The sequence below is a fragment of the Mytilus edulis genome, chromosome 8 (assembly GCF_963676685.1).
Source record: "Mytilus edulis chromosome 8, xbMytEdul2.2, whole genome shotgun sequence".
Taxonomy (NCBI): domain Eukaryota; kingdom Metazoa; phylum Mollusca; class Bivalvia; order Mytilida; family Mytilidae; genus Mytilus; species Mytilus edulis.
In genome coordinates, this window is record NC_092351.1 from 17,930,781 (window position 1) to 17,958,780 (window position 28,000).

At 32.5% G+C, this 28,000-nt stretch overlaps 2 protein-coding genes across 4 annotated transcripts in view; one reads left to right on the top strand and one right to left on the bottom strand.

Moving 5' to 3' along the window:
- LOC139484982 (FHF complex subunit HOOK-interacting protein 1B-like) overlaps positions 1 to 28,000 on the top strand; it is a 626,211-nt gene that overhangs the window by 137,481 nt on the left and 460,730 nt on the right. The window lies entirely within an intron of this gene.
- LOC139484973 (streptococcal hemagglutinin-like) lies at positions 459 to 27,991 on the bottom strand. The gene is made up of 10 exons (XM_071269040.1): positions 27,869 to 27,991; positions 11,446 to 14,642; positions 7,742 to 9,782; positions 6,841 to 7,038; positions 4,858 to 5,070; positions 4,182 to 4,358; positions 3,150 to 3,505; positions 2,703 to 2,793; positions 1,965 to 2,044; positions 459 to 677 (listed from the first exon to the last, which is right to left on the bottom strand). The coding sequence occupies exons 2-10, from the start codon at positions 14,635 to 14,637 to the stop codon at positions 636 to 638; spliced, it is 6,390 nt and encodes a 2,129-aa protein (XP_071125141.1). The 5' UTR covers positions 14,638 to 14,642; positions 27,869 to 27,991; the 3' UTR covers positions 459 to 635.

Here is a 28,000-nt window from a genome sequence, read left to right on the forward strand (position 1 = left end):
TTATGGGCAGAACCATTCAACGGAAGGAATCTTCCCGATATCTGCCTTGTTTAACTTTTAATGTTTACATCTTCCCCTCTTTCTTTTTAATAACTAATTCCTCGTCTTCTCCTAATAGTTATCAAAAGTACCAGGATTATAATTAAGTACGCCAGACGCGCGTTTCGTCTACACAAGACTCATCAGTGACGCTCCTATCAAAATATTTATAAAGCCAAACAAGTACGAAGTTGAAGAGCATTGAGGATCCAAAATTCCAAAAAGTTGTGCCAAATACGGCCAAGGATTGTATCTCTTTTTTTCCAAGTTATGGTATTGATAGCTGATACTTATATTATCACATACTATATAATTTAGTTCTGTATGTTGTTGTATTTAAAATATATACACACACTTATATATATTATATTCTCAGAGTTGGGGTTTTAATGAAGAAATTAAATTGTACTCAACACAAGTTTTATTTTGTAGCTTTTATTATTTTTTATTATTGATCTTACTTTTAACAGTAATATATTTTTGAAACTAAATTTCTTTTTTGTGTTTTTTTTTGTGTATTTCATTTACAAATTATAAAAAGATAAAGAAAAAGTAAAGACATTAAACAAAGCAGATACAATGGTCCTTTCTCAACGTTATGCCATGTCCTTTGGTATGCAGGCTGTATAAATCTCCAACTGAAACAAGAAATGACAACACATATAAGTTACGGATCATGATTTCAATACAATTAAAAAATGTTAGAGCACCATTTAGTTTATTGAATGCTCTTCAACTTCGTACTTTATTTAGCCTTTTTTTCTTTCTTTTTTTTTCTAAACTTTTTTGGATTCGAGCGTCACTGATGACTCTTTTGTAGACGAAATGCGCGTCTGGCGTAAATACAAACTTTAATCCGTGTATCTTTGATGAGTTTATATAGATTTCTTAAAATTCTTGTAGCCAGAAGTTACAGTTTTTGTGAAGATAAATATGTACTCCACATAATTTTGTTTTTGTTTTGGAGATTTTATGTTTGCTTCAGTATCTTCATGGGCACTTGCAGGTGTATTTGTCATGGTAAATGAATACATTATGTTGAAGGTTTCAGAGCGGTTTATTTGTAGTCTCGAAGTAAGCTCACATTAAAAGGAGGAATTACGATACGAAAACTTTATTTAAATTCGATATAATTAACAACACATGATTAGTTTTACTGTGCGCATTGTCGTGGTTTTTTTTCTACAATGGCTAGAAATATAGGGGAGGGTTGATATATCACAATACATGTTTGATCCCGCCGAATGTTTGCATCTGTCCCAAGTCTTGAAGCTCTAGCCGTTGTTAGTCTTGTTTGGAATTAAAAAATGGTTCATCTATATGTTAATGAGTTTAATATGGCTGCACTAGTGTATATTATTGTTAAGGCTAGTTAATAACCCATTGGTAGCATTGAGCTTTTTTCTGTTTTTTGGTTGGGTTGTTGCCTCTGACACAATTCCCGTTTTTATTCTGAATCCTATAAGAGGTGAAGGTCAAGGTAGACTATATACATTGGTCATTTAACATTTTTTTTGCATACAACTTCAGAAGGTTAAACTTTAATCTAATATCGAAATGAATTATGATTTATCTTTTGTTTTCTGAAATATACTTGAATTATTTAAAAAAAAATATAGAAGAAGACTAATATAGGATGCACGTAAAATTGATGGAAAACATTGTCAAAATTGTCGAAATATGAGAGAATTCCCAAAACCAAGCCATACAATTTTATATAGAATTTAAATGTTATTGATATATAATTTTCTTACGAATGATATGAAATAATCATATGGTAACCGAATTTGTTTTTGATGCATGAACAAATTCACTAAATAACAATAGCTCAGCATATCTTAGAGACTTTGATCAGCTGGATGTTTGCGAATTTCATCTCATGTGTATTCTTATTGTGTTTTATGTCATAAATGATTTATATTTACCTCGTCTATTTCTCCATGGAAACCATTTTGTCCAGTACACAAACCTATGGTCATGGGGTTATCACGGATTTCTAAATTACCTGTATTGATAAAATGATTGATTATTCTCAGTTAAAACATTTTAGATCTTTAAACACAGAAGAAAATAAGTTGTTGTCATTTCACAAATAAATGGGATACCCTTACTATCAATATGTATCCAAAACTCTCACTGTCCAACCGACAAAATGTCAGATAAAAAGTTATTCGTTCAGGCAGAAATGTTTTAGTTAAAAAATATAATAAATAGAAAAGTGCTTTTCCTTATTTTAATACGTGTTTTTAACTCAGATTATTGTCCTTGGTTGTAAAATTGTATTGTTTCTTTGGAAGTTTTTGTTACCGTTGTCCATGGTTGAAGACTATGTCATTTCTTTATAACTTCACTTTTTCGTATTATCAGAAATTGTGACTTTCAATAAAAAGAAAATTGTGACTTTGTGAAATGCTGCCATGCTGTTGAGGATTGAAGCTATTATAAGTAGATTAAGATTTTGTAAATGGTGGTCAATGGTTAAAATCTATGTTGGTACTGTAAAAGGGCTTGGCATTTTAAGTTTGCCCTTTGTATTATACACAACTGTATGCGGAACATACGTTTTTGTCTTAACTGTATCTGTTCATTCCATATTCACAGACAAGGGAAAGTGAAGTCATATCTCTTTTAGTTACAACTCAAACGATGTGAAAAAAACCTACCTCCAGTTCTTTGTCTGAATGGTCTACCATTACAACTTCCACCAAAATGATTGCCATCATAATAATAGGTTAAATCTGTCCATTTGTCATCCTGTAAACAAATGTATTTTCATCTTATAAATGTCTTCTGATACATATTTTACCATTTAAGTTCCTTCATGGAAATAACATGTTAATAATTTAATAAAGTGATTATGATATTCAGATTGACATCTTTAGTTGGAATAGAAATTAATCTTGTTGTGGGTTCTCGAACTTCCAGCAACTTTTTTTTAAAGTATTTGATATCAGAGTTTTTAATTTCTGCATTTTCTATTTGTATTGTACCTAGTTTTCATTTAGGTTTAAGGCACGAAATGAAGAACCAATTTTATACATACAATTCTTTTACGATTCTACGACCTTAATATAGGAAATAATGATATAACGATAGATTTACACACTTACATCATAATCTTCGGTGATAAATACAGCCTCTGGATTATCAGATGTTTTAGCCTTGAAAATGACTTTTCCTCGATGAACAACAATTTCAACACTGGGATCGCCATTGGGTCCACAGTTAGAAATGATTGGTTCTGGTCTGTATTTGCCAGCTCCACGGTTGATCTTGACTTTCATTCTAATTGCAAATGTTTTTCCAAGGTATCGGCTTTGGAAGCCCCAAATATACAATTTACTATTGCCAACGAAAAGACCTTTACCACGGCGTAGGGATATATGACTGTAATCAAAGGCTAATCCACCTTTCGAAATATCTTTAAAACCGTCGTCAAAATTAATCTTAAATTCTGCACTACAATCTGAAAGATAATATACATCATACCTTATAGTGATGAACTGACATAGTTATATAAGAAAAATAATGAGGTGAATATATATTTATTTGAAATCAGATGTACTAGTATATAGAAAAAAAACCCCACCAAAATACGTCGAAATACAAAGAAAAGCAGTGTATATAAAAGGCTCTAATAGCTTGATTGGTATAGGCAAAACGGTAAATAAACGACTAGATCAAAGTATACAAAACTTTTATTCTTCTGAATGAAAGATGTACATGTGTTACGTTCCTTATTTGGCTTCAAGTTAGAACACCTGTTTATATGAACTTTTATTAGGTGAATGTGGCGACTGTTTAGTTTCATAGTACAGTATTCGGTAAGCTTACGATCTGTAGCTCTAATGGTCCGTTTGATACGTTTCTTTATTTATGGCCGCAAAAATATCCTCTAAGGACCATATGAGCGATATGGTGAAGCAACTCAACGAAATGTTTCCTAATCACAAAAAAATTGCTACTGAAAAAATGTTAACATCTTGCATTTGGCGCAAAGCTGTCGATAGGGTTGGTAAACCTCGATCTTCCCTACTACTTAAGCTAAATACAAGACATTTGATATTTTTCTGAAATTGACATAATATTTCATTATGACATAAAGCAAACACGTGGTCTGAAATTTTGGTATTGTAACTTACGTCTAAATTGTTTTCTAGCGCTTCCTCTTAATCCTCCATTTCCATTCATGTTTGATTTACACCTGCATTGATTCTCACTGTAAATAGTACCGGATGGGCAAGCTCGAATCCTGAGTCCGCCATACTGCGGAGCAAGGTAACCATATCTGTTCATTGGATCTGGCAAGCTTGGGCAAGCTGTTAAATATTGGAATATAGAGAAATTGTTTCACATATAAGAAGTTTGATTTGCAATACAAGACACATTTTAAGGGATAATTGCATGAGAGTACGATGAAAAGAAAAAATAAAGCAAGACAAGACAAGAAAATGTTCGACTAGTAAGTATTTAATGTAGTGATTATTCAATTTATCCTACTATAACAAATGTCTTTGATTTAGCAGTTGATGTATATTGAAAATGATTTCAGTGTCAGTTGTATAATTTGATGTTCAAAATTTGATGTTCAAATTCTGCCAACATTAAAGTGAAAATGTAAAGTTATGGCTTTCAATTACACCGTATTATCACAAAACTACTGATGTTCTATATTGGAAAAGGACGTACGAACACGTTACCATAGAAAACTCAACAATATAGAATATGGGAATAAATTTAAACATAAACTATATATCTTGTTTCTCATTCCGCCTACCAGTTTATAAAATATAATATTAGTAACGATAATCCATTTACATGTTTGAGTAAGCTGTCTTGTTAAAATGCTAGGAGTTTCACACTCGTCGTCACACAAATCCCTGCCTGATGCTCGAACACATTCTTTATCGTCGTCATAGCGATAACCTTTTGGACAACAAGAAGGTACTGATATCCCTTCTACACATTTGTAGAAACAATTACACCCTCCATCTCTTCTATAATGATTTGTTCCATGAATCAAACACTGGTCTGAAACGAATATTATTAATTTATGTTTATTTTGTAATTTCATTATACATGTAGTTGAACATTGAATTTTTTATTGGTAGATTTTCAATTTTCAGCGGTTAATATAACATGCATATGAAAGACGATATGATGTATGTGTTACCCTTCTTCATGTCAGAAAAAAATAATTCCACTATGATCATGTACGTGCTTGCTAAACAAGGTACAAGTTACTGTGCTCCAACATTTTAATAAAGAGACGTAGCAAATGCCAACTTTATTTGACAATGTTAAGATCTAACAATAAAAGGGAGCACGCTTCGAAGTCACCATCGTTTAATGATATAAGAACTTTAAGACTTTCAGTATTTATGATTTAAATGTAAAATAATTTAATTATACAAATTAAATATAATATCAAGCTTTTATATAAAGATCTTTCCCAGCTGCATTAAAAAGGCTTAAATATCAAAGAACTGACATTATTAAAGGAAATGATTATGATGGATGCTTGTTAATGGTTTAGTCATGATATTAGGACTCATTTGTTTTTTCCCTACGATATGGAGTAAAATATTTTGCCCGATATAACTTATGTTTTTATATAGGACATCAATAACTCATATTATGTCATATGCCAACATGAAAGCAAATTCTAGATTACTTTTCATACGATTGTAAACTCAAAATATAGCCAATGCTAAATATAAGATTGTCCGAGTCGGTATTTTCCCTCCATTTTTAAAATTCAAATATCTTGAAAAGGGGTTCCATAACCTATCAATATTTTGACTTAATTTGCCTTTCTGATTTATAGTATTTATTTCAAATTCCAGATTTTTCCCCATTCTTCATCTTTACTACAGTTCAACGTCCCATATAGCGGATATGTTTGAAGTGTTTTGAAAATACGAAGCTAGATTTGGGTAAATGACTAATCTAGATGTATTTACAACAAATCACCCAGACGAATAACACTAAAGGGGGAAATTACCATTGAAATCCTGCAATTTATTCTATATCGCTTGGCAATTAAAATTCAAAAGCCGTACAAGAAATCGAACCATAAAAGTTTTATAATCAAATTGAATGAATCATTATGGCCTGCAGTTTTAAGATTTGCGCCTAGGAGCCTACACATTTCTATATTCGTATTACATGTATTAGTGCTGCCGATAAATATGTTAGAACTGTCACTGTCAATATCAATTCAACTGTATGATAGAGTAATTTATAACTGGCAATAATGTGACATTTTTTTTTTATTAAAGAAATACTTCTGTCATGTCATTCTTTACACTTATTTTAACATATATAATGCATATCTATGTTAATACGAGCATAGTTCATGACATCAACTAATTACGATCCTAGATGAAACATTAATACATTTTAAACGGCAGTCATTTTCTATCCATGCGATGTAATTTACCAAGTGTTTAACATTTTAACGTGTACAAACACAATTTAAAAAAAAATTAAAAAAAATCCCCAATTTTTTAGCAAATTTTATAGCATTTCATGGACAGCAACAACCGGAGACATGTCCTCCTTGATCCCCAGCACAATTCAAATACAGCTGTCGCTACAATTTATGCACGTGTTTACCATTTTTTAATGAATACGAAAATGTTTTTTTTTTACAAAGCTAACAAAAAGAGTTATAACATTTGAATTGTGTTTCAAATCAACTTTGTTCTTCCGCGAGAAAAAAAAAACCCTACCAAACTATCATGCATTTCAAATTAAAAAAAAGATGGCGAAGACAAAACATTACATTCAATACATTACCTTCTAGACATATAACATCATCTGGTGGTCTACACAGCAGTTGCTTCTGGTCCCAGAACATACCAGCAGGACAATCTCTGGCAACAGTTTGAAGTTTTCCACCAAGATAGAAACATTGTACCAATTTATTACATTTTCCAGGGAACGGTGCGTATCCAATAGAGTCGATGAATGCTCCCAGATATAGCAAGCACAAAGCTAAAATAGACAAGAAGAAACAATATTTACATATTACAAAACTATCCAAAATATGTGATATTGTAATATTGATACCAGAACTATAACATTATATGATATAATTTAAACGATTTATGGAAAAGTCAGTACAGAGGTTGAAAGTTTAAAACATTTGAAAGCATTTGCCTTTCTTGAAATGGTATTGTAATTGAAATAAAGGTATACATTTGTCAGAAAGCTTAACATTTTGTAAGTTAGCGAATCGTTTCATAATCGTGATAATTTAACCCTACCCTCCATGCCCCTTTTTGACTTATCAATAGCTATTTAAGAATTGAATGCTTCTTTTTGTAACTTCATTTGGGTGTAAAAGCGTTGACCGAAGTACATTTTGTATGAAGCGCGGAAGCCCTTCATTCTAAAAATGTGAGCACGGTCAACGCTTTTACAACCCTATGAAGTTACAAAAAGAAGCATTCAATACTTATAATTACATTTTTTAGCTATGATCATGAAAACACGAATTTTATAATTGTTTTATTTAATTCACCTGTGCACTTTATTGTGGGACCACGTGTTATCATGAATGAAAAGTTTTATTGAGTAATGCAATTGGAAAAACACGTGATGTGCAGTTAGCCAATCAGAATAAAGTATCATAATGAAATATACATTTAATGTAATTATATATATATATTAAAAAAAGATACGCATATTTACTCACCTTCTAAGTTGGGAGAAGCCGCTGCTGCTACAGTCGCTGAAGAAGCAACCTTTGTAAGTGATGGTTGTTTGGCTAAAACTGCAGATAGCAGTCTCTTTCTAGATAAAACGTCCACATCGTCAGTTTTCAATTTTAGTTTTATTTGTTTTGATAATTTTTCTGATAATGTATTGAGACTTCCACCATTGACAGGTATTTTATATGTTGTATCAGGCAATGTTGGTTTTGACCTTATACTTCCTGCTGCTAAAGCTTGATTTTTTGCCTGTAATTTTTGTAGGGCTGTGAGTGCTTTTACAGCTTCTGCTATCTTTGTGGTTTTTGCTGAGTCTGAACCTATATTTACTGATGCGGTACCAGTCGATAACGTAGTTCCTTTTCCCTGTATTATTGTGTATGTATTGTCAATATCTTCTTCACGTTTACTAGATCTATCAGTATGTTTCCCGGCTACAGTTATCTGGTTCGATTTAGCATGTTTACCAGAATGAACAAAGGATGATCTGTCTACAGACACAGATCTATCCCTAAACTGCTTTTTAACCTCAATATCTGGTAATACTCGACCGTATTTATCTATTGTCAGTTTTATATTAGTTTTTGCTTTGTTATCACCATATCCTGTTTCAGTTTTTATTTTATATTTTAACTTTCCGTCATCTTTGCTCTTTTCAATATTGATCTGAGTAACAGGTTTAGCGGGAAGTACCTTAGCCTCGGACACAATAGCAGCTTGTTTTCCTTGAGTTGAAATGGCAGTTATAGCCTTGTTGTCATCACGTCCTGTATCTGTTTTTATTTTGTACTTTAACTTTCCGTCATCATTGCTCTTTTCAATCTTGATTTGAGTAACAGGTTTAGCATGCAGACCCTTAGCCTCGGACAAAATAACAGCTTGTTTTCCTTGAGTTGATATGGCAGTTATAGCCTTGTTGTCATCACGTCCTGTATCTGTTTTTATTTTGTTCTTTAACTTTCCGTCATCATTGCTCTTTTCAATCTTGATTTGAGTAACAAGTTTGGCGGGAAGAACCTTAGCCTCTGACAAAATAATATTTTGTTTTCCTGGAGTTGATATTGAATCTGTAGACTCCTTCTTGGTTAAGAAATTGGAAGCGACAGAGTTTGAGTATTTTTCAGATTTGATTTGACCACCTAATGCTTTCACATTTTGAACATTTGCTAATTTTAAGTTTGAATGGTCCTTGTTTATATTGCTTTGAGCTGTTTTTACAACATTGATATTGGCATTAGCATCAGTCTTTTCCGAATCGGCTTTGATTTTAATTTCAAGCTTCCCATCATCTTTGCTTGTATCAACACTTATTTTGTCTGATTTTATCTTTGATAAGTTGTCCTTTATAGTAGAAATCGTCGAGTCTTTTACATTTTCAGCTTGAACCTTGATTTTTAATTTCCCATCATCCTTACTAGTATCAACGGTAATCTTTGCATCTTTGTTTGTATCGGATGGCTTATTTATAGATACATCGTTAACCTGTGTTCCTATGTTCGTATCATCAGATGGTTTATTTATAGTTATATCGCTAACCTGTTTAATTAAGTTCGTATATGATGGTTTATTAACAGTTAAACCGCTAACCTGTTTAACTAAGTTCGTATATGATGGTTTATTTACACTTAAATCGCTAACCTGTTTACCTAAGTTCGTATCTGATGGTGTATTTACACTTATTTCGCTAACCTGTGTACCTATGTCTGCATCAAATAGGTTATTGAATTGTAAATCTTTCTTTGAATTTTTAAACATTTTGGAACCCAGTTTCGATCCTTTAGGTAACAATGCAACAACCAATATATCCGAGTCGTCAGTCGAGCCTGTTCCCGTGTTCATGTTCATACCGAATAATTCAGATGGTGACGCAATTTTTTCAGTAAGTGTAGGCTGTATTATTAAGTTAGGAAATTCTAAGTGAAAATCCCCCATTCCATCTGCATCTACAATTTTAGCTCTAGGCATTTTTGCTATAAGAACATTTCTATCCCCAACAATCGCTAATTTTGCCGTAGCCTGTATCAACTGAAAAGAAGAAATGAGTTGCAATCTAAAACTGTACAGAATTTATTTGTAGCAAACAGTTGAGTGAAACGCAAGGTTAATTAACCTCAAAATTCATGTTTTTAGGTGTAAATATCATCTTTTTATATTAAAACAAAAAATTACCTGCTGTTTTAGTGTTTTTTTTTTGTTGTTGACGTGACTCGTTGATATATAACCCATATTTCTTATATGGTAAACAATAACTACTTTTATCGAAAGGAAATCATGTTGTCTTAAGTTTTTATTTGTAGAAAGATTATTTTCCCACGGAAACGAGAAATCAAACTTAACCAATTTAAATCTTTTAAAGTTTTTTTTGCAGGCTTACATGCCTCTTACAAAAAATATTTATCATTTTGTAAATTTCTGTTTATAGTTTATTTATTAAAACAATGCTTTTCTGGTGCTTTCTTTGTACTTAATCAAGAAAAGAGTTTTATTCCATTGATATTAAATAGCTTGCAGTCTATGACGTAGCATTTGAGTAATTATTCGTTTTTATTGTTTTAAATTGACTATGGAATATATGAATATAAACGAGTGAATCACTGGGTTATATTAAGCATTAATTAGCTTAATAATTAAACTCTAGTTATTCTACATATATGTAAGTATTTTATATTGTTAGGTGACAATTGTTCTTAGCACTTGCAAGACATAATTAACTCGGAATAATGCTTTACATGTTGTGTTATTCGTTCAGGCGTTTTTTACTGTAAAGAATCGTATAAAGTAAAAGACATGAGAACCGATAATTTCAAACACTTCTTTTTAACTATATACAGCTAGACCTCATCTTTAAATTGACATACAGGAAATATAATGCTGTATCAATTACAAAAACTACAAATTGGAGGTATTTTGGATCGATATATAATAAGGATCATTTATTATTTTTGAATGCTTCTAAAATCCGTTTAGGTTCATCCACATATCGCTTAAGATTCTATGTAAATATTATTGTCAATTAACACGTGTTTGATAGATTCATAAATGTATAAAATGAAGATAAATAAAACTTGCTTTGAATTCCGAATTGTTTTTTGAAAATGATATATTATTGTTTAAAACATTGTTGTTTTAATTATATGGAAATTGTTTGGGACCACCTGCTTTGTTCTGCTTGAGGATCATTTATTTTGAGTGACGTGTTAACAGAACAGAATGAAAACTAAATTGCAGTTTGACTTTGTCACGATATTATGCTTTATTTCGTGCTTTTTTGTGTATTCTGTACATCTGAAGATCAATATCACAAAATTGTAGGCGATTGTAACCTTAAAGTTATGATTGCAGCAAATACATATTTTTTTCTCAATCAGAATGCAATAAAAATTAAAGAAGATGTCGAAATACCGTGTAATAACTAAATGATACTTGATCTAAATCAGGAACCACGTCAGCTGTTGTGTTCTGCCATACTTTAATGACTTTTCTTTGTCGGAGAACTTTGATTATTTCTGTTTTTATCTAAAGACTTGTAGTGATTGAGAACTTTGAAATAATAGACATCTGTCTGTTATACTAAATTGTAAATTAATCTCATGATAAGATGATTTATTTTGATTTTTTGTTCTTAAATTGTTGTATCATTTACTTTTACCCTTCATCCTTTAAAATCATATTCAATGTAAACACTTACTTGGGGCTTTGGTGTTTTTAGAGTTGCCTGAGCACAAGAGCACCCTTGTAGACCTGTTCCTGGCGCACCATGCTGGGTAAGCGATTTTGATGGTAGGGAAGGCTTCAGTATGTTCCATTCTTTAGGAGATGTACCGGAAATATCATCTAGAAATGCGGGCCGTGGTCGTTTTGTATCTACTTCCGAGACTAAAGGTTGTTGTATAAGCGGTTTATATTGCTTTATTGACTGGGCCCTGGCTGCCGAATTTAGCGCTGCTAGTATTTCCCTGTTCGTAGATGCAGCAGTAGTATGAGCCGATGATGAAGCAGTTCCTTGGACTGGTATAGATATGGATTTAGTTGGTTTTGAAGGCCGTGAAAGCCTTTTCAAAGGCCTAGGTAATCTCATTTGGTTGGCTAGTGTTTGCTGGTTTTTAAGTTGAAGGTTAACAGCGGCATTTCTGAAGCTTTGCGAATGTCTTTGTGATTTAATTTGATTGGCTAAGGTTTGTTGGTTTCTAAGTTGAAGATTGATAGCTGTATTTCTAATATTAGGGTCGACATCTTTCATACCGGCATCTATATTTATACCCACTGAAGGCTGTTTGGGTTGAGGTGATCCAGTAGCTGAACTTGGCGACATATCTAATTTTTGTGATGCACCGCCTGTGTTTGTGCTATGTCCAATGATAACCCATGAACTTTTTGTTTTATCTTGATCCTGATTTATTCCTTGTGAACCGTCCTGATTTTTTCCTTGTGAACCATCCTGATTTTGTCCTTTAGAACCATCTTCTTCTCCAAATTTATTCCTTCCAGTGGATTTTTGTTCGTCTGATTTTGAAACTTCCACCTGTTTTATTTCAATTTCTATTTTCTGCATTGTTTGTTTATCGTGTGGATCTTGCACTGATACTTCATTTTGTTTATGTTCGAATTCAAGCTTCTGTATTTTATTTTTGTCTTGATTGAACCCTTTTGAGTCGTCTTGATTCATTCCTTTAGAACCATCTTCATTATGTTTGTCAACATATGTTTGTATATCAGATATTGCAGATTGGAATTTACCTACTGAACTTTTGTCTATATTTGTATTACCTCTAGGAACCAAATTCATCGACATTTTATTAAGACGTAATCCAGAGCCAGAGCTTTGATCGGACACATATTTAGAATTTGGTGAATCTGCACTTACAGAAGACATTCCAGATCTAGACGAAGCTCCTCCTACAGGTGATGTCATTCCAGACAATGACGAAGCTCTTCCTGCAGCGGGTGTCATTCCAGACACCGATGGAGCGCTTCCTGCGGTGGATGTCATTTCAGACACCGATGAAGCTTTTCCTGCAACGGATGTCGTTCTAGACACCGATGGAACTCTTCCTGCAGCAGATGTAATTCCTGACATCGATAAAGCTCTCCCTGGAGCGGATGTCATTCCTGACACCGAAGGAGCTCTTCCTGGAGCGGATGTCATTCCTGACACCGATGGTGCTCTTCCTGTAGCAGATTTTAATCCAGAAACAGATGAAGCTCTTCCTGTAGCAGATTTCAACCCAGAAACAGATGAAGCTCTTCCTGCAGCAGATTTCAATCCAGACAAAGATGAAGCTCTTCCTGTAGCAGATTTCAATCCAGACACAGATGAAGTTCTTCCTGCAGCAGATTTCAATCCAGATACAGATGAAGTTTTTCCTGCAACGGATGTCGTTCTAGACACCGATGGAACTCTTCCTGCAGCAGATGTAATTCCTGACATCGATAAAGCTCTCCCTGGAGCGGATGTCATTCCTGACACCAAAGGAGCTCTTCCTGGAGCGGATGTCATTCCTGACACCGATGGTGCTCTTCCTTTAGCAGATTTTATTCCAGAAACAGATGAAGCTCTTCCTGCAGCAGATTTCAATCCAGACAAAGATGAAGCTCTTCCTGTAGCAGATTTCAATCCAGACACAGATGAAGCTCTTCCTGCAGCAGGTTTCAATCCAGATACAGATGGAGCTCTTCCTGTAGCAGATTTCAATCCAGAAACAGATGAAGCTCTTCCTGCAGCAGATTTCAATCCAGAAACAGATGAAGCTCTTCCTTCAGCGGTTGTCATTCCAGAAAACGATGGTGCTCTTCGTGTGGTAGCTGTCATTCCAGACAACGATGATGTTCTTCCTCCAGCGGATTTCATTCCAGAAAACGATGGTGCTCTTCGTGTGGTAGCTGTCATTCCAGACAACGACGAAGCTCTTCCCGCCGTGGATGTTATTCTAGACGGAGAAGATGCCCGTTCAGAACCAGATAGCGTTTGTGTTGTTGATGATCCACTCCTAGAAGAGCCAGATATATTTTTAGACAACCCTTTTCTAGCGATACTAGCCTGTGTCTTTGATGCTGACGGCAAATTTCCAGATATCGTTACTGAATCAGAACCATTTCTTTCCCTTTTTTTACCTGAAAACATTGATATTTTCAGTTTGTCTGAATCGCGCGATCGTTCATCTTGTGAATGTTTACTTGACTTATCACTTGATGACGTTTTTGACGGCGAGAAAGATACAACAGCGGTACTTGAGCTGGACTGTCTAGATGAAATGTTACTTTCACTTTTAGAACTTTTATCGTCTTTTGTGGTACGTTTACCGCTTTTGACAGAAAGTTTGACGTCTTTACCCGTATCTAATGCTTTAACTAATGAATTTACAAGAGAATTCACGTTATCTGAAATTGAGGTTTCAGCATTTTCTTTCAGTTGTTTTGAAGACATTTGGCCTTGTTTAGCTGATGATTTTGATCTATCCTCCTCTTTCTGTATAAATCGGATTTTAGTTTTTCTTGAATTTGATCGATTTTTAATGAGGAATCTCCTTCTGTTTGCGTCCGTGTTCAATCTTGCATATCGATGACAGTTCTTTCCACCTTTGCCATCAATACAAGCTTGAATGTGAGGAGGAAGTGGAGCGAAACCTCTCTTTGGTGTTTTGCGAACCTCCTTATATCTAGGCCCGGTATCTATAGGAGGTCCAGCTGGAGGTCCGTTTGATCCAACAAAGTCTGAAGGGCCATCTATTACCGGAGCAGACATCAAACTACCGGAAGGGAAGCTTGCAGCGGGACTTGATCCAGAGTTAGCTTTATCACAGTTTACAGTACATTTTATTGTGGCGCTATACGCATACTGAACATAAACAATAAAGATGAGTGCAATCCCGAGGTTGTTCATTTTATCTGAAATGTAAAAGGAAAATAAACTTTTAAGGAAAACATTTCTTCAACTTAGGCTAGTGACGCATGTAGTGGGAAAGTAAATTTAATAGATAACATTTGAAAAAAAGACTGAAGGTTTATGAGTCATAACACAGTAATGATGTCGAATTCTAAGAAAGTGAATAGAAAATAGTATTAAAGTGTTATCACTGTAATTAAATGGTTAAATAGAAGATTCTATCAAATTATTCAATACTGAGCAGAAACGCTTACAAGTAACGTGTATTTTCCTGTACACAATCACTTTGAAAAAGTTTTCAATAAACGAAAGACAATTCAGATTCACAAAAATCGAAACACAACTTAGATATTCTGATTCATAGAAATTATCCCGCCTTAAATCAAACAGGGAAAAAATCATCTTTCAATTAAGTTTGAAATTAAATATTATAGATACTTATGTGACATATTTCATAAAGTGTATATAAAAGTGTTATGGCTTCTATAATAAAGGTTAACTTTGATTTATAACCAAGTCGTTACAGCTGACAGTGTATGATCTTTTTCTCTTTTACCAGTGCGTTGGTACTGGTATTATCAAAAGTAACAAATAAAGATGTTATTAAAAAAACACATTAAATTCATCTTCTCTCAGACAAATTTAAACGACCAAAAAAGGTGGTTAAATTGTTTAAATATCATAATCAAGTTAAATAAGAACGTTATTGCACACAGATTTGTATTATTTTAAATGATTTATTTTAGAGCTTTTACATCAATTTAACCATGTCTGCAAACACGATAAACGAATGCAGATACTAATAATAATATTACATTCTTTATTTTCAGAAGGTAACACAGATAACAATACAGTTAATCCACGCAATGGCCTTATACATCTACATGATATTTTTACACAAAGATAAACAAAACACAATGCTATTACACTGCATGTGTACAAGAATACATGTATAGTACAGATAGACCAATACCACTGACATGAAAAAGTATTACTACAGTAAAGTTATAGCATTTTAACTACAAAAAGTTCTCTTCTTGTGTCGTTAAGAGATGAGATAGACAGATTGCCTTATTTACACGCTTACTTTCTTTCAAATGTTTTATTATGGCGAAGAATTCAACAAAAAGCTTCCAGAATACTTTAATTAGTTTCACATCGTTTAACAAATATATTGTTTTGGGTAGATGATCTTAATGCATATTTAATAACAGTTGTACAGCTTGAAAATAGTTCAGATAAATATTCAGGTGCTACTAGATTATTCAGACACTTATATATCATCACTGCCATAAAATATTAAAATTCTATTATAAATGGTAAGCTATTCTAACTCTTCAAACATAATCGATGAAAAGATATTGAACCCAAAATAAGTTTCTAAATTTATATAATTTACGTAAAATATATGTGATATTCGAAAAATCGTCCACATACATTATGGTATCTACATTCTTCCGATTAAATGTTATAAAAATATAAGGTGGTCACCGGATTGATTTTTCGTACATAACGCAATCTTTTGTTAGCTAAATGCAAATCTGACCAGTTGATGTTTTCATATTATGAAAATAAAAATGCTAACGAAATCAAACATTCGGTGGACGGATCGTCGACAAATGCCTATTTTTATAGACCTTATTTAGAAATGTGTATTTTACTATATACTAGTATCTGAATGTATAAAAACCGACGTTTCTATAGTTACGTTCTTAATGCATAGTACATAATTTTCTTTGAAATTCGAAGTACCACCCAAGTACATTTAGTTTGCATCATGTCAGAAGGTGATTTTTCATATATGAAATGGGATATGAATTTGTGAGCTCTTCCTGGAGACGGATTTATCTTACTCTGATCTGTACATGGTTGTCCTATCTGTGTCTGTAAACTTAATACATACAACGTGTTTACTAGCTATTTACTTTGCTATAAACTTTTCATAATTGTCTTTGTTTAATTTCAATCTTAATTGGTATATAAATTAAAGTAAACATAAACATGTCACCCTAACACGACTTTAACATATATGTTTTTTTTTTAATTTATCATTATGTATATTATTTATATTTACATACTTTATGCATTGTTCGCCATAGTAAAACTCGTTTACCAATTTGCGGTAACATTAAGTCAAGGATACCATTAAGATGTTGTTATGAATTTGATGTATAATATAATATATTATATTCTGATATAAAATATCATTTATGTATGTATATGTTCGTTTGTCTTATGTTGAGTAACATCTTTTTAATGAGTAAGTTAATATCAAATACACATACTACTACAATAATTACGAATATACTATTGAATATTTATCATATGTTCATAAATAAAGGCAACAGTAGTATACCGCTGTTCAAAACTCATAAATCCATGGACATAAAACAAAATCGGGGTCACAAACTAAAACTGAGGGAAACGCATTGAATATAAGAGGGGAACAACGACACAACATTAAAATGTAACACACACAGAAACGGACTAAGCATTAGACAAAATCCTATGAGAATAACAAATAGACCATCAAAACCAAATACATGAATTTGGGATAGATAAGTACCGTGACACGTCTTATAGTAATGTGAATTCACACTCAAAAATAAGAGAAACCAAACGACACAACGGAAACACAACGTTAAAATGTAACACACGCAGAAACGAACTATAATATAACAATGGCCATATTCCTGACTTGGTACAGGGCATTTTTAAAGGAAACATAGTGGGTTGAATCTGTTTTTGTGGCATGCCAAACCTCGCACTTTAATGGCAATGTTAAATATATAATGTCATTATAGTCATACAATAAGACTGTTTGACTTTTCATTTATGTCAATTCGTCATTTCAAAATATAATGCAATCACCGTGAAACATTCAAAGGCGTACCGAAATCATTTGGACTGGTAAACAATGAATAATTGACTAAAAAACCTGGGAATTGACAGACTTCAAGTCAAATGGTTTACTACGGACCCCAAAGAGATCCATAGAGGGTAAGTTAAGTCGATTTAGCATGAGGTCGAAAGCCGAATCTACTCTGGTTTACTTACACTTTGCGGTGATAGTGAACAATAAAACGAATTTATAGCACATGGGACTTTGCTTGTCGCGTTTTGAAGAACGGTTAACAATGAAATAGAGTAACTTCAAAAGATGACATCACCATTAATAGTAAACCTGACGTCATGAACCGCGTATGTAATCTCCTGACCCCAATCGGATCAATAGAGAGATACCATATGACGGCATTTAATCAACCATAACGTCATGAGTCAAAATAGGTGAGATAAAACGTTTTAAACAATGAATGTTCGACTAATGGAAACGTTGGAATTGACAATGAATGCATTTCAAAAGGGGTGTTTGACATTTGAAAACCTGGAGATTAGCAGATAACGTATCAAACAATGGATGTTCGATATATGGAAACGATGAAATTTATTGTTATTCGTGGTATACTTATTTTTGTGTATTTCATGGATAAAGGTGAACCATGAATTAAAATATTAAACGGAGAAAAAAGTTTAAATGGGTATTTGACTAATAGTAACGCTCGGATTCAAAGTAAACACATTTAACAGTGGATGTGCGACACATGGAAACCTTTGGAAAGGTAAATAACGCATAATAATATGCAGCATACGTTTATGTAATTCCGACAAAATTTTATATATTGATAATCGTAACACAAATCACTGCGCTTAAACGTAACTTAAAAAAAAACCAACAACTCGCTTTTACGTTTAAAATTACGAGGGAGAACAGGTTCAACAGGTCATCTAGATTACTTATAAAACAGTATATAAGAAAGTCGACAGGTGAATAGGTCGACAGGTCAATAGGTCGACAGGCCATAGCATTGACCAGATAAACTGGTTTACAGAACTTCAGGTAGACAAGTCATTAGTGACGCTGTCGATCAACAGGTTAACTAGGTGACATGATAGCAGGTGAAATTGTTTACAGGTCAACATGTAATCTGTTAAAAAGTAAACTAGTCTACATTGGGCATAGGACATTCGAGCCCAGACATTATAGGTTATTTATGGCCCAGAATTAATTTAATTACCTAGTTTGTGAAATAGAATGTTTGAGTGCAATTCCGAGTGATGTCCATTCGGTATATTTCACCATTCTTTTATATAAACTAAAAAACATTTTATAAAAAGTAAGAAAAAGAGTTAGTTTTTAAAATATTTATGTTACTTGACTTAACATCCGAGTTATTCGACTGGTTCTTACTATTTTATGGTATTGTAGTCATGAGTTGATCTATACTTACCAATAAACTCTTCCATAATAATGATAAGTTCATTGTGTGACTAACCTTAAAATTCGAAATTTGAATAATGATTCATTTCAGTATAACGAGGAATTTTCAATTTATTATAGAAGCCTATGATTTAAACTTAAAACCAAATGACTTGTTAATAATGCATTTAAAAAGTTTTATGACCGGGCCTTTTGATTTTACAAATAAAACATGCTTTAAGTTTGTGCGTCCTAAAATTTGGAGCGTAAATGACTTATACACAGGCGTTGAAACGTTTTTTATCGCTCAAATTTTCATTGCCGTCTACACATCAGCAGGTTAACAAGTCGACTTGGCGTAAGATCGGCTGATCGACTAAACGATTGGTCGACTGGTCAACAAGACTACAGGTTATCAAGTCAACAGAACAAATATTTAGTATTCGTTGTATCAATTTGTCATATGTTTAACAATCATTTGGCAACAGTAAAATTATCGTATCCACAAAAATTATACAGTTCGACGTAACAAATATCGACCACTTCATATATCAATTCGTTTCATGTTTCAAAACAATTTACTCTCGAACCGTGAACCTAATTAAATCACAACCGCTTACCACTGACCTTGACCATTACTTCAAAATGGTGAAGTTGAAATCATTCCTTCGTAAATTTTACCGACGCCATCACAAGTTGGTCGATGGAATAACCGTTTCACAAATGATATTGGATATGTTACTTACGTCGTAACTACAATTCCCCTCCCTTTCATAAATGTGACCAACCGAATTAGACTATTTAGCGGTGCAACATGTGGAGCAGAATCTGCTTACCTTTCCGATGCACTTGAGATCACCCTTAGGTTTTGGTGGGGTTCGAGTTGCTTATTCTTTAGTTTTCTATGTTATGTCATGTGTACTATTTTTGTCTGTTTGTCTTTTTCATTTTTAGCCATGGCGTTTTCAGTTTATTTTCGATTTATGAGTTTGACTGTCCCTCTGGTATCTTTCGTCCCTCTTGTAATCTTTATTCTAAACTTGAGCCTGCTTTGAACCCTTACCTTAACCCCAAAGCTTGAACCCTAACCTTGAACCCTTACATTGAACCCTTACCTTATACCTATCCCGTAACCCTAACCTTGTACCGATCCAATAACCCTAACCTTATTCCTATCCCATACCGGTATCTCTAACATTGTACCTTTACCCAATCCCTAACCCATCCCTTTACTGTATTCCTTACCCTAACATCTCAACGTAACTCTAACTTTAACCTTTAAACCTCACCCTAGTCTTACGTGTATATTGAACCTATCCATACCGTAACAGTAACACTTATCTAAGCCATAAAATTAACCTTAAACCTTAACCCCCTACCCGTACCCAAGCTCTATTGTTAACCCTTACGCTTACTTATATTATAACTACTTTTTACAATTTACCCTAATGCAGAAGAGCATAATATCTCACAACCTAAATCAAAACCAAATTGCTCAATAATTTTACTTTATCTAAAATAGAAAAAAGGAACGTTCTTTTAATATACAATTTGATTACTGTAGCTGATTTATGTATGTAGTATTGCCCCCATGTCCGCATCTTGTAAGCCTGCTTTTTTTAACCGATTTACTCAAACTCTAAATGGTAAACTGCTGATGAAACGTTAACTACAATTATGCATAATTTACTTGGTCTAAAATATAGACGTTTGACCTACGGCGTAACGTTCCTTTCTATTTTAGATTAAACATAACGAAGTTTCCCATAATAATTTTAATACCAAACACAGTGAATGGATTGATTGGCGTTTAACTGTATTCTTGAAAGAAATAATTTACGTGACCAAATAACATTTTCTCATCATGTGGAAAAATGGGCAGGAATTCGCTAGTGAAATTTTAGGGTCAATAGTGTTTATCCAATTAAAAAATAAAGAAATCATGCAAATATGGAGAATAAACATTGTTTAAATATCAAAGTGGGTTAGTCTTTATTGCCACATGCAAAAAAAATGGATCCAATTAAAAAAATCAACAAAAAATCAGCACTTGTTATGTGCTGGCAGTTGAAAACTGTAGACAAAAAGTGTGACATTTCTGCAGTGGCAAAACCCCTAGTCATATTTAGAATATGCCTGAAGAATTGTTCTACTATAATAGTTGAAAATCAACTGCAAAATGATCGGTCTATCATTTAGAAACCCCATTTTGTACAGAATCTGATTATTGCTGCAAATAAAATACGTTTGAAAATGGACAAGTGCATGTAACTTTTCCCGTCAACAAATGTTACATGCACCTTTTCATTAGCTGATTAGCTTTGGAAACAAGTTATTGGTCCAGCATGGCAAATTTTGAAAGGTGTCAACAATGGTTACAATTTGGATTTCATGATTTTTATCAATCAACTGAAGTTTGAAAAATATAGAAGGTAAGAAAATTTATTTCATTTTCGTGTCAATACTGCCCAATAATACTCATCTTTTTATAACAGTTGTATACTTTTTATAGTAAGCATTAACCTAATTATTTTTTTCACATTTCAACCCAATGACAATTACATTAAAATGTGGCTTTGTCATCTTTCACACTAGGCACCTACCAGTGATCAAGCAGATGATAAGAGAGTGGGACCAGGTTAATTTGACCTCATAATGAAGTGTTACATGCACTTTTTGTGTAAATTAGGTTCTTTGATAATGATGTGTGACTTGCTTTGCAATTTTGTCAAAAAATATAAGTTTATCTTTTATTTAAACAGGTTTGAACCTTACGATATTCATTTTATTGCTGGAGAGATTTCTGTACATAACATTGACACGAACATATTCACCAAGGAAAGGTGTCTATGATACATGCAAAAGCTTTTTTTTTGTACGGTTTGCCTTATCAATCTAATTTTTTACATGAAATATCACAGATTAATTGCCAATTTGATTAACTAGTACTTGTATTCATTCTCAGCATTATAAAGATAACTGGCCACTTAATTTGAAAACATAAAATGTAACATTGACACCAGAATAAAAACAATATTACTTTATTACACTTAAAGCATAATTGGCCAGTGCATAATATTAAATCAAATGTAACTTTATGCTGAATTCTTAACAGAGAAATTGTTGATCTTTTTTGATTTCTAGACTTTACAATATTTACTTGTAATTCTTATCGTTTAAAGGCATGTAACATTGACACATCTTCTGCGTCCAGGTTACATGCTACAACCTAATAAATGTGCATACAATTATTCAATCAATAAAATCTTGTTGAAATTTAAATTTGCTTCATTAAAATGATATTAAAGAAATAAATGAGTTTTAATTATTTGTGTTTATTTTTTTCCTGTTTGACTAGCAATTTTTCCTCATCATTTGTTGGTGTTCCTGTCAATGTTACATACATAACCCAGAATTATAATGTTTTAAAAGCATTGATTTCCAAACCGCTGTTATGAGCTTTGAAATGAGTTTATCTGAGTTTATAAATGACTAACATCTGAAATATATTCATCACACAATTTCTTTGATGCTCCTATGATAACTTTATGAGTAACATGGACTACGATTTTTGTATCAGGTCTTTTTTGTGTTACATGAGAAGATTTTACTGTGTTGAAATCAACAGTTAATCTAATTTTTAATATTCAAAGTTATTATTATGATACTTATTTTAAAAAATAATGTATAAAGTAAACCCAAATTAAACTTTTTTTTCATTAAGAAATTGTGTATGCAACATTGACAGAGTCTATTATTTAGACTTTTACATGTTCAGGCCAGTGTTACATGCGTAAACAAAACTTACTGCCATATGGAGCTATTATCTTATTTTTATTTTACAAAATTAAAGCGTTTTCATGTTTTCCTGTTTAATTTGTCTTTTAACACTAGTTAGTAACATTGACAACAATATTTGTGTCAAGATTTTTTTATGTTACATGCAAAGGTATTACTTCCTTAAAGTCAGACATTTATATAACATTTTATAACCTAAATGATTAATTAGATATTACTGGGCAGCAATTATATTATTTCTCCAAAGTTGACTATTAAGCACACCACTTTCATCTTCTGGTCTTCATGTATGTAACATTGACATACAACCTTTTACTTTCTGTCAATGTTACACGCATGAACAGAACTGATAACATTTACTAACTCCTTTGCTCTATAAAGAGATTATTGATAATTTAACTTGTTTTACCACCATCAAACTTCATCTTTATTTCTAAATATAGATATTCTTTTTAGAAGTGTATTTTCTTCATTGACAACAAAATTGGTGTCAGTCTTGAAAATTTACATGCATTTTTTAATAAAAAAAATCTACAGGCAATATAAACCTAAGAAAGAAAAAGATGATCAGCAATAAATGTCATGAAGAAAACTCTTAGGAAGATGCTGCAAAAAGATACTGTCCCTGTCAACCAGTCAGATGGTGATGTCCCTGGCAGCCAGACAGATGGTGATGTCCCTGTCAGCCTGGAAGATGGTGATGTACATATCAGTCAATCAGTTAGTTGGTGATGTTCCTGTCAGTCAGTCAGTCTGTGATGTTCTTGTAAGCCAGTCAGAGGGTAATGTCCCTGTCAGCCAACAGATGGTGATGCCCTAGTCAGCCTAGCAGATGGTGATGTTCATATTAGTCAGTCAGTTGGTGATGTTCCTGTCAGTCAGTCATATGGTGATGTTCCTGTCAGCCAGTCAGATGGTGATGTCCCTGTCAGCCAGTCAGATGGGGATGTCCCTGTCAGCCAGTGATATCCCTTTCAGCCTGTCCTGTAGTTTAGGTAACAAGTTTTCAAGATGAAATGGCATTGAAAAATCGAAACAAGATATTTGAGAGTTTCTATATTATTGTAAATTTTATAATCTATGCATGGATTTTGGTTCTGATTGAGGGTAGATTAATTGTTGTTTTCTTTTTTTCTTTTTTCAGATAGATAGTTGAAGATGTTGGAGACAGAAAACAAGAAACTTGTTTTGAATGTTTGAAATAAAATTTATTGTTTAACCCTTAAAAAGTTATCATAAATGCAAGATTAACCAGCAGAAAAATAACCAGCAGAAAAAAAACGAGATATGGGGTAATATGTCTATCAGACAACAACCTCAAAGATGTAACCCAAATTGTTCTTTATAGAAGTTATGTAAACGATTGAAAATAAGATTCTCAATAAATGCAGCTGTATCAACCTCTCGTAGATTTGTCCATATTTTGTCTTGGTTTTTCATACTATTAGTTTTAAGTGTAACTGTGTCACATGAATCATTTTGTACCCTTACTTTGTCAGTATTAGTTATTGAGGGAGAAACTTGTGGATGCTGATGGTTGTGTGGTTGTCTTCTTATCAATCTCATCCCTGTGCATAAAAAAACGGGTTGCTTACTTACTGATATAAAAATGTTTCATGTTGTGGAAATTTTGGACGACTCCTTCATCAATTGATCTATCTTTGGTCTTAATTTTATTTTTCTGGTTATTTTGACATTTGAATATCTTTTAATTTAGCCTTCCATAGTGTACCACCATGAACAAGCATAACTTCTGGTATAGTTAAAAAATATGTCTGCTGTCTGAAATTTAGGTGAATGGTTTTGGTATTAACCACTATTTAAATAATATCATATATGAGATGTGGCAGTATAATTGTATAATTTACATTCAGATGGTTGTTTGGAGGCTTTTTATATCTTTTAAGGTCAATTCTGGCATGGTTCATTATTCATATTTTTTGTGTCCACGTTACATGCAACATTTAAGTCACTATTTTATGACAGAAATGAGATAATTGCAAAAATATTATTACAATTTTTTAATGTGAGGGTAACACAATAAAAAAGAGCCTTTACATGTTCAGAAAGAAAATGATTCTTACTGTATTTATCTCTTAAACATTGCATGTAACATTGACAGAAAAGTAGAGGAAACTTGTTTTCACAAAATTTCTGAAAGAAATGAAAATATACATTTTAGAGTTTTGATGATAGACATGGTTTGTGATCAATATATATGATATTGAATGTTGAATAAGTTAAGGAATCATTAATCTCAATTTGGAAAAAGTGTCCATGTTACATGCTCCAAATTCATTATTTGCTTTGGTTCCAAACTGACACAAGTTTAAAAATTATTTTTTTGGTTACAAATAGAAGGACACCATTTGTAGCAATAATTTGTAAAAAATTTAGAAGCTTATAATGATTTTTATTTTTTTCTTACAATGTCACACTAAAGTAGGATTAGTGAATTCCTGCCAATATAGAAACCTGTATGTAACTTTGTAAAAGTGAACACTCAATAGCTGAACTTTTCACACTTAAACAATTAACTTTACTGTACGCATCAAAGTATAGGTATTATGTGCAACATTAGTTAATTCCGTAGATGTATGCATGCTGCTACTCTCTTGTTCAACCAATTTATATAATACAGTTTTACGTGGTCAATTATATTATATGTTTAAGATGATGAATTAAACATGAAACAGTGTTATTGCTTTTAAAATTATAGCATGTTTGCACTATTTCTTGATCCCAAATCAAAAGTGTGTGGTTCGGGCCTTATCAAAAGATACTCAGCAAAAATAAGTTGCAAGTTACTTACAAATATTTGGAATTGTTTCTTAAAACAGTTTTGAAAAAAATCAGAATTTTCCACATAAGGAAATGACTGTACCATTCGTTTCATGTGTTTATTGTTTTTGCCACTTCTTAAGGAACTTTCCGTGTTTGAATTTTCCTTGGGGGAGCGGTATTTATGTAATTTTAGTAAATCCTGTTGGATAGTCTAAATACATAAATAAAGGCAACAGTAGTATACCGCTATTCCATAGTCCATTAAGCGAAAACAAATTAGGATCACAAACTAAAACTTAGTGAAAAACATCAACTAGAAAAGTCAAACAACGGAATAACAAAAACACTGAATTGCAACAAAAACAAACACCAAAATACAGAGAATCGGACTTTTTGATAACAACTGCAATATTCCTGACTGGTACACTAAAAACATCTTTTATCAAATGATTCATATTATCAGTTATGAATACATATATTATTGTCGGAAAAGACAATTTTAAAATAAATGTCTAGTGACATTTGCTTTGGTTGAACATTTCATACCAATAACGTTTGGACAACTCAATTTGGTTGGCAAATCTATCTACACGGCAGAATATTTTTAAGCAGTTTCACCATTTTTGTTCGAACATTCTGAAGTACACATATTAGTCTGTAAAACTACGAATTTTAAGATTTAACTTTCTTTTTTAAAGACAATTGCCATTGTCAAATAAATACAAGGCAAATTGTCCCTTTTTAGATTATGATATGCCGTTTACAGTTCCGCCCCAGAAAAATTGTCATTTCATAATTTCTAACTGACTTTGTGTCTTCCAAATGTAATGACATCAATCTAGCTCTCTAGCAGTGAAGTGCGTAGGTTCAACATACAATATCGTTACAGCAATCAATATTCTAGGTTGAAATTGAAATGAAAATAACACTATAAATTTGAAACAAACAAAGCGCTTGACCCGTTTCGAGAATGTTAAAACGCATAGAATGTATGCAACCTGCATACGTGAGGATACTTATGATTAAAAGGAACGTAAACAACAGGATAGAAAATTAACATTAATTTAAGGTCAACATTTGGTCAGTTTATTTATAATTTCTAAATCTATCTAACGCAAGTTTAAGAAACTTTATAGGAATAAATAGTTACCAGGATTATAATTCAATACGCCAGACGCGCGTTTCGTCTGCATATAGACTCATCAGTGACGCTCAGTTCAAAATAGTTGGAAAGCCAAACAAGTACAAAGTTGAGGAGCATTGAGGACCCAAAAATTTCAAAAAGTTGTGCCAAATACGGCTAAGATAATCTATTCTTGGGATAAGAAAATCCCGAGATTGTCGAATAATTCAAAGTTTTATAACAGAACAGTTATAAAAATGAACATATAATTGATCTTCATTACAACACCAAAGTAGTGACTACTGGACTGGTGATGCCCTCGTGGACAATAACATTTTCGTTTAAATGTTAGACATTCTTATCTCAAATCTCTAATTATAAATTGTACAATGATTTCTAATTTTTATTTCAAACTGTGATGCCTTAAATTAAGTGGATCTTTAAAAACAATTAACGCTTATAAATAATATTAAAAACAAAGTCGTGATACGTTTCGGAAAACGTAGATATGTTTCACCTTTGTTCATGTTTGTAAACATTTAGATTTACGACAATGTCATTATCACAACTTTATGAATGAAAGCGTACATTATAAAAAAAGGTTCATTTCAACAGCTTAAAATAAACGAAAGAATTAATGAATGAAGAATCCATTAAAAAAGCACAAAAAGGTAAACCTAATATTACGTGACACTTTAACTGTACTTGAGCTAACATCAAATGCAACAATCTGCATGTTCTAGGTTTTAGCAGTTTTTTCTTTTTATCTAGATGATTTCCATTATGAAAAAGCAGTTCAGAGTGTCCCAGGAAATATACTGTTTATGCATTTTAAATCTTAATCTAGAAGTTATGTTTTGAAAATTAGGTGAAAGCTTCCTTTGAATTTAGATGATAACCAAGTTAGAACAACGAAATGAATTTATATGGAATATGATTATGATTAAACAATTAAATTTATTGACTTACAGTTTTAAAGCTAAATTTGGGGAAAAATGTTAACAAATCTGTTAATTAACCACCGATAAAACTGGACGAACAAAACGGAATAGATCTCAGTTACAAACGATCTGAATAACTGTAACCGAAGACAACAGCTTACGGGCATATATACTATGATATAAGAAATATATAACTCTGCATAATTTTTATAATGGACAAGTTCTGTTTTTTCTTATTATCCCTTAATTAACTGAAAATCATTAACAAAATCGTTGTTCTTAGTGTTATATTTCTCTGAAAGTATGTTTATAATAAACAAATACCTTAGTCTTTGTCAGCATACAGTTAAACCACGTGCTCTCAGTCTGTGAGCTAACTCCTGCACTGTCTGTTTCCACACACACCGATTTAAAATGCACATTGCTTGTCATTACACTGTCACCTTTCATCACGGA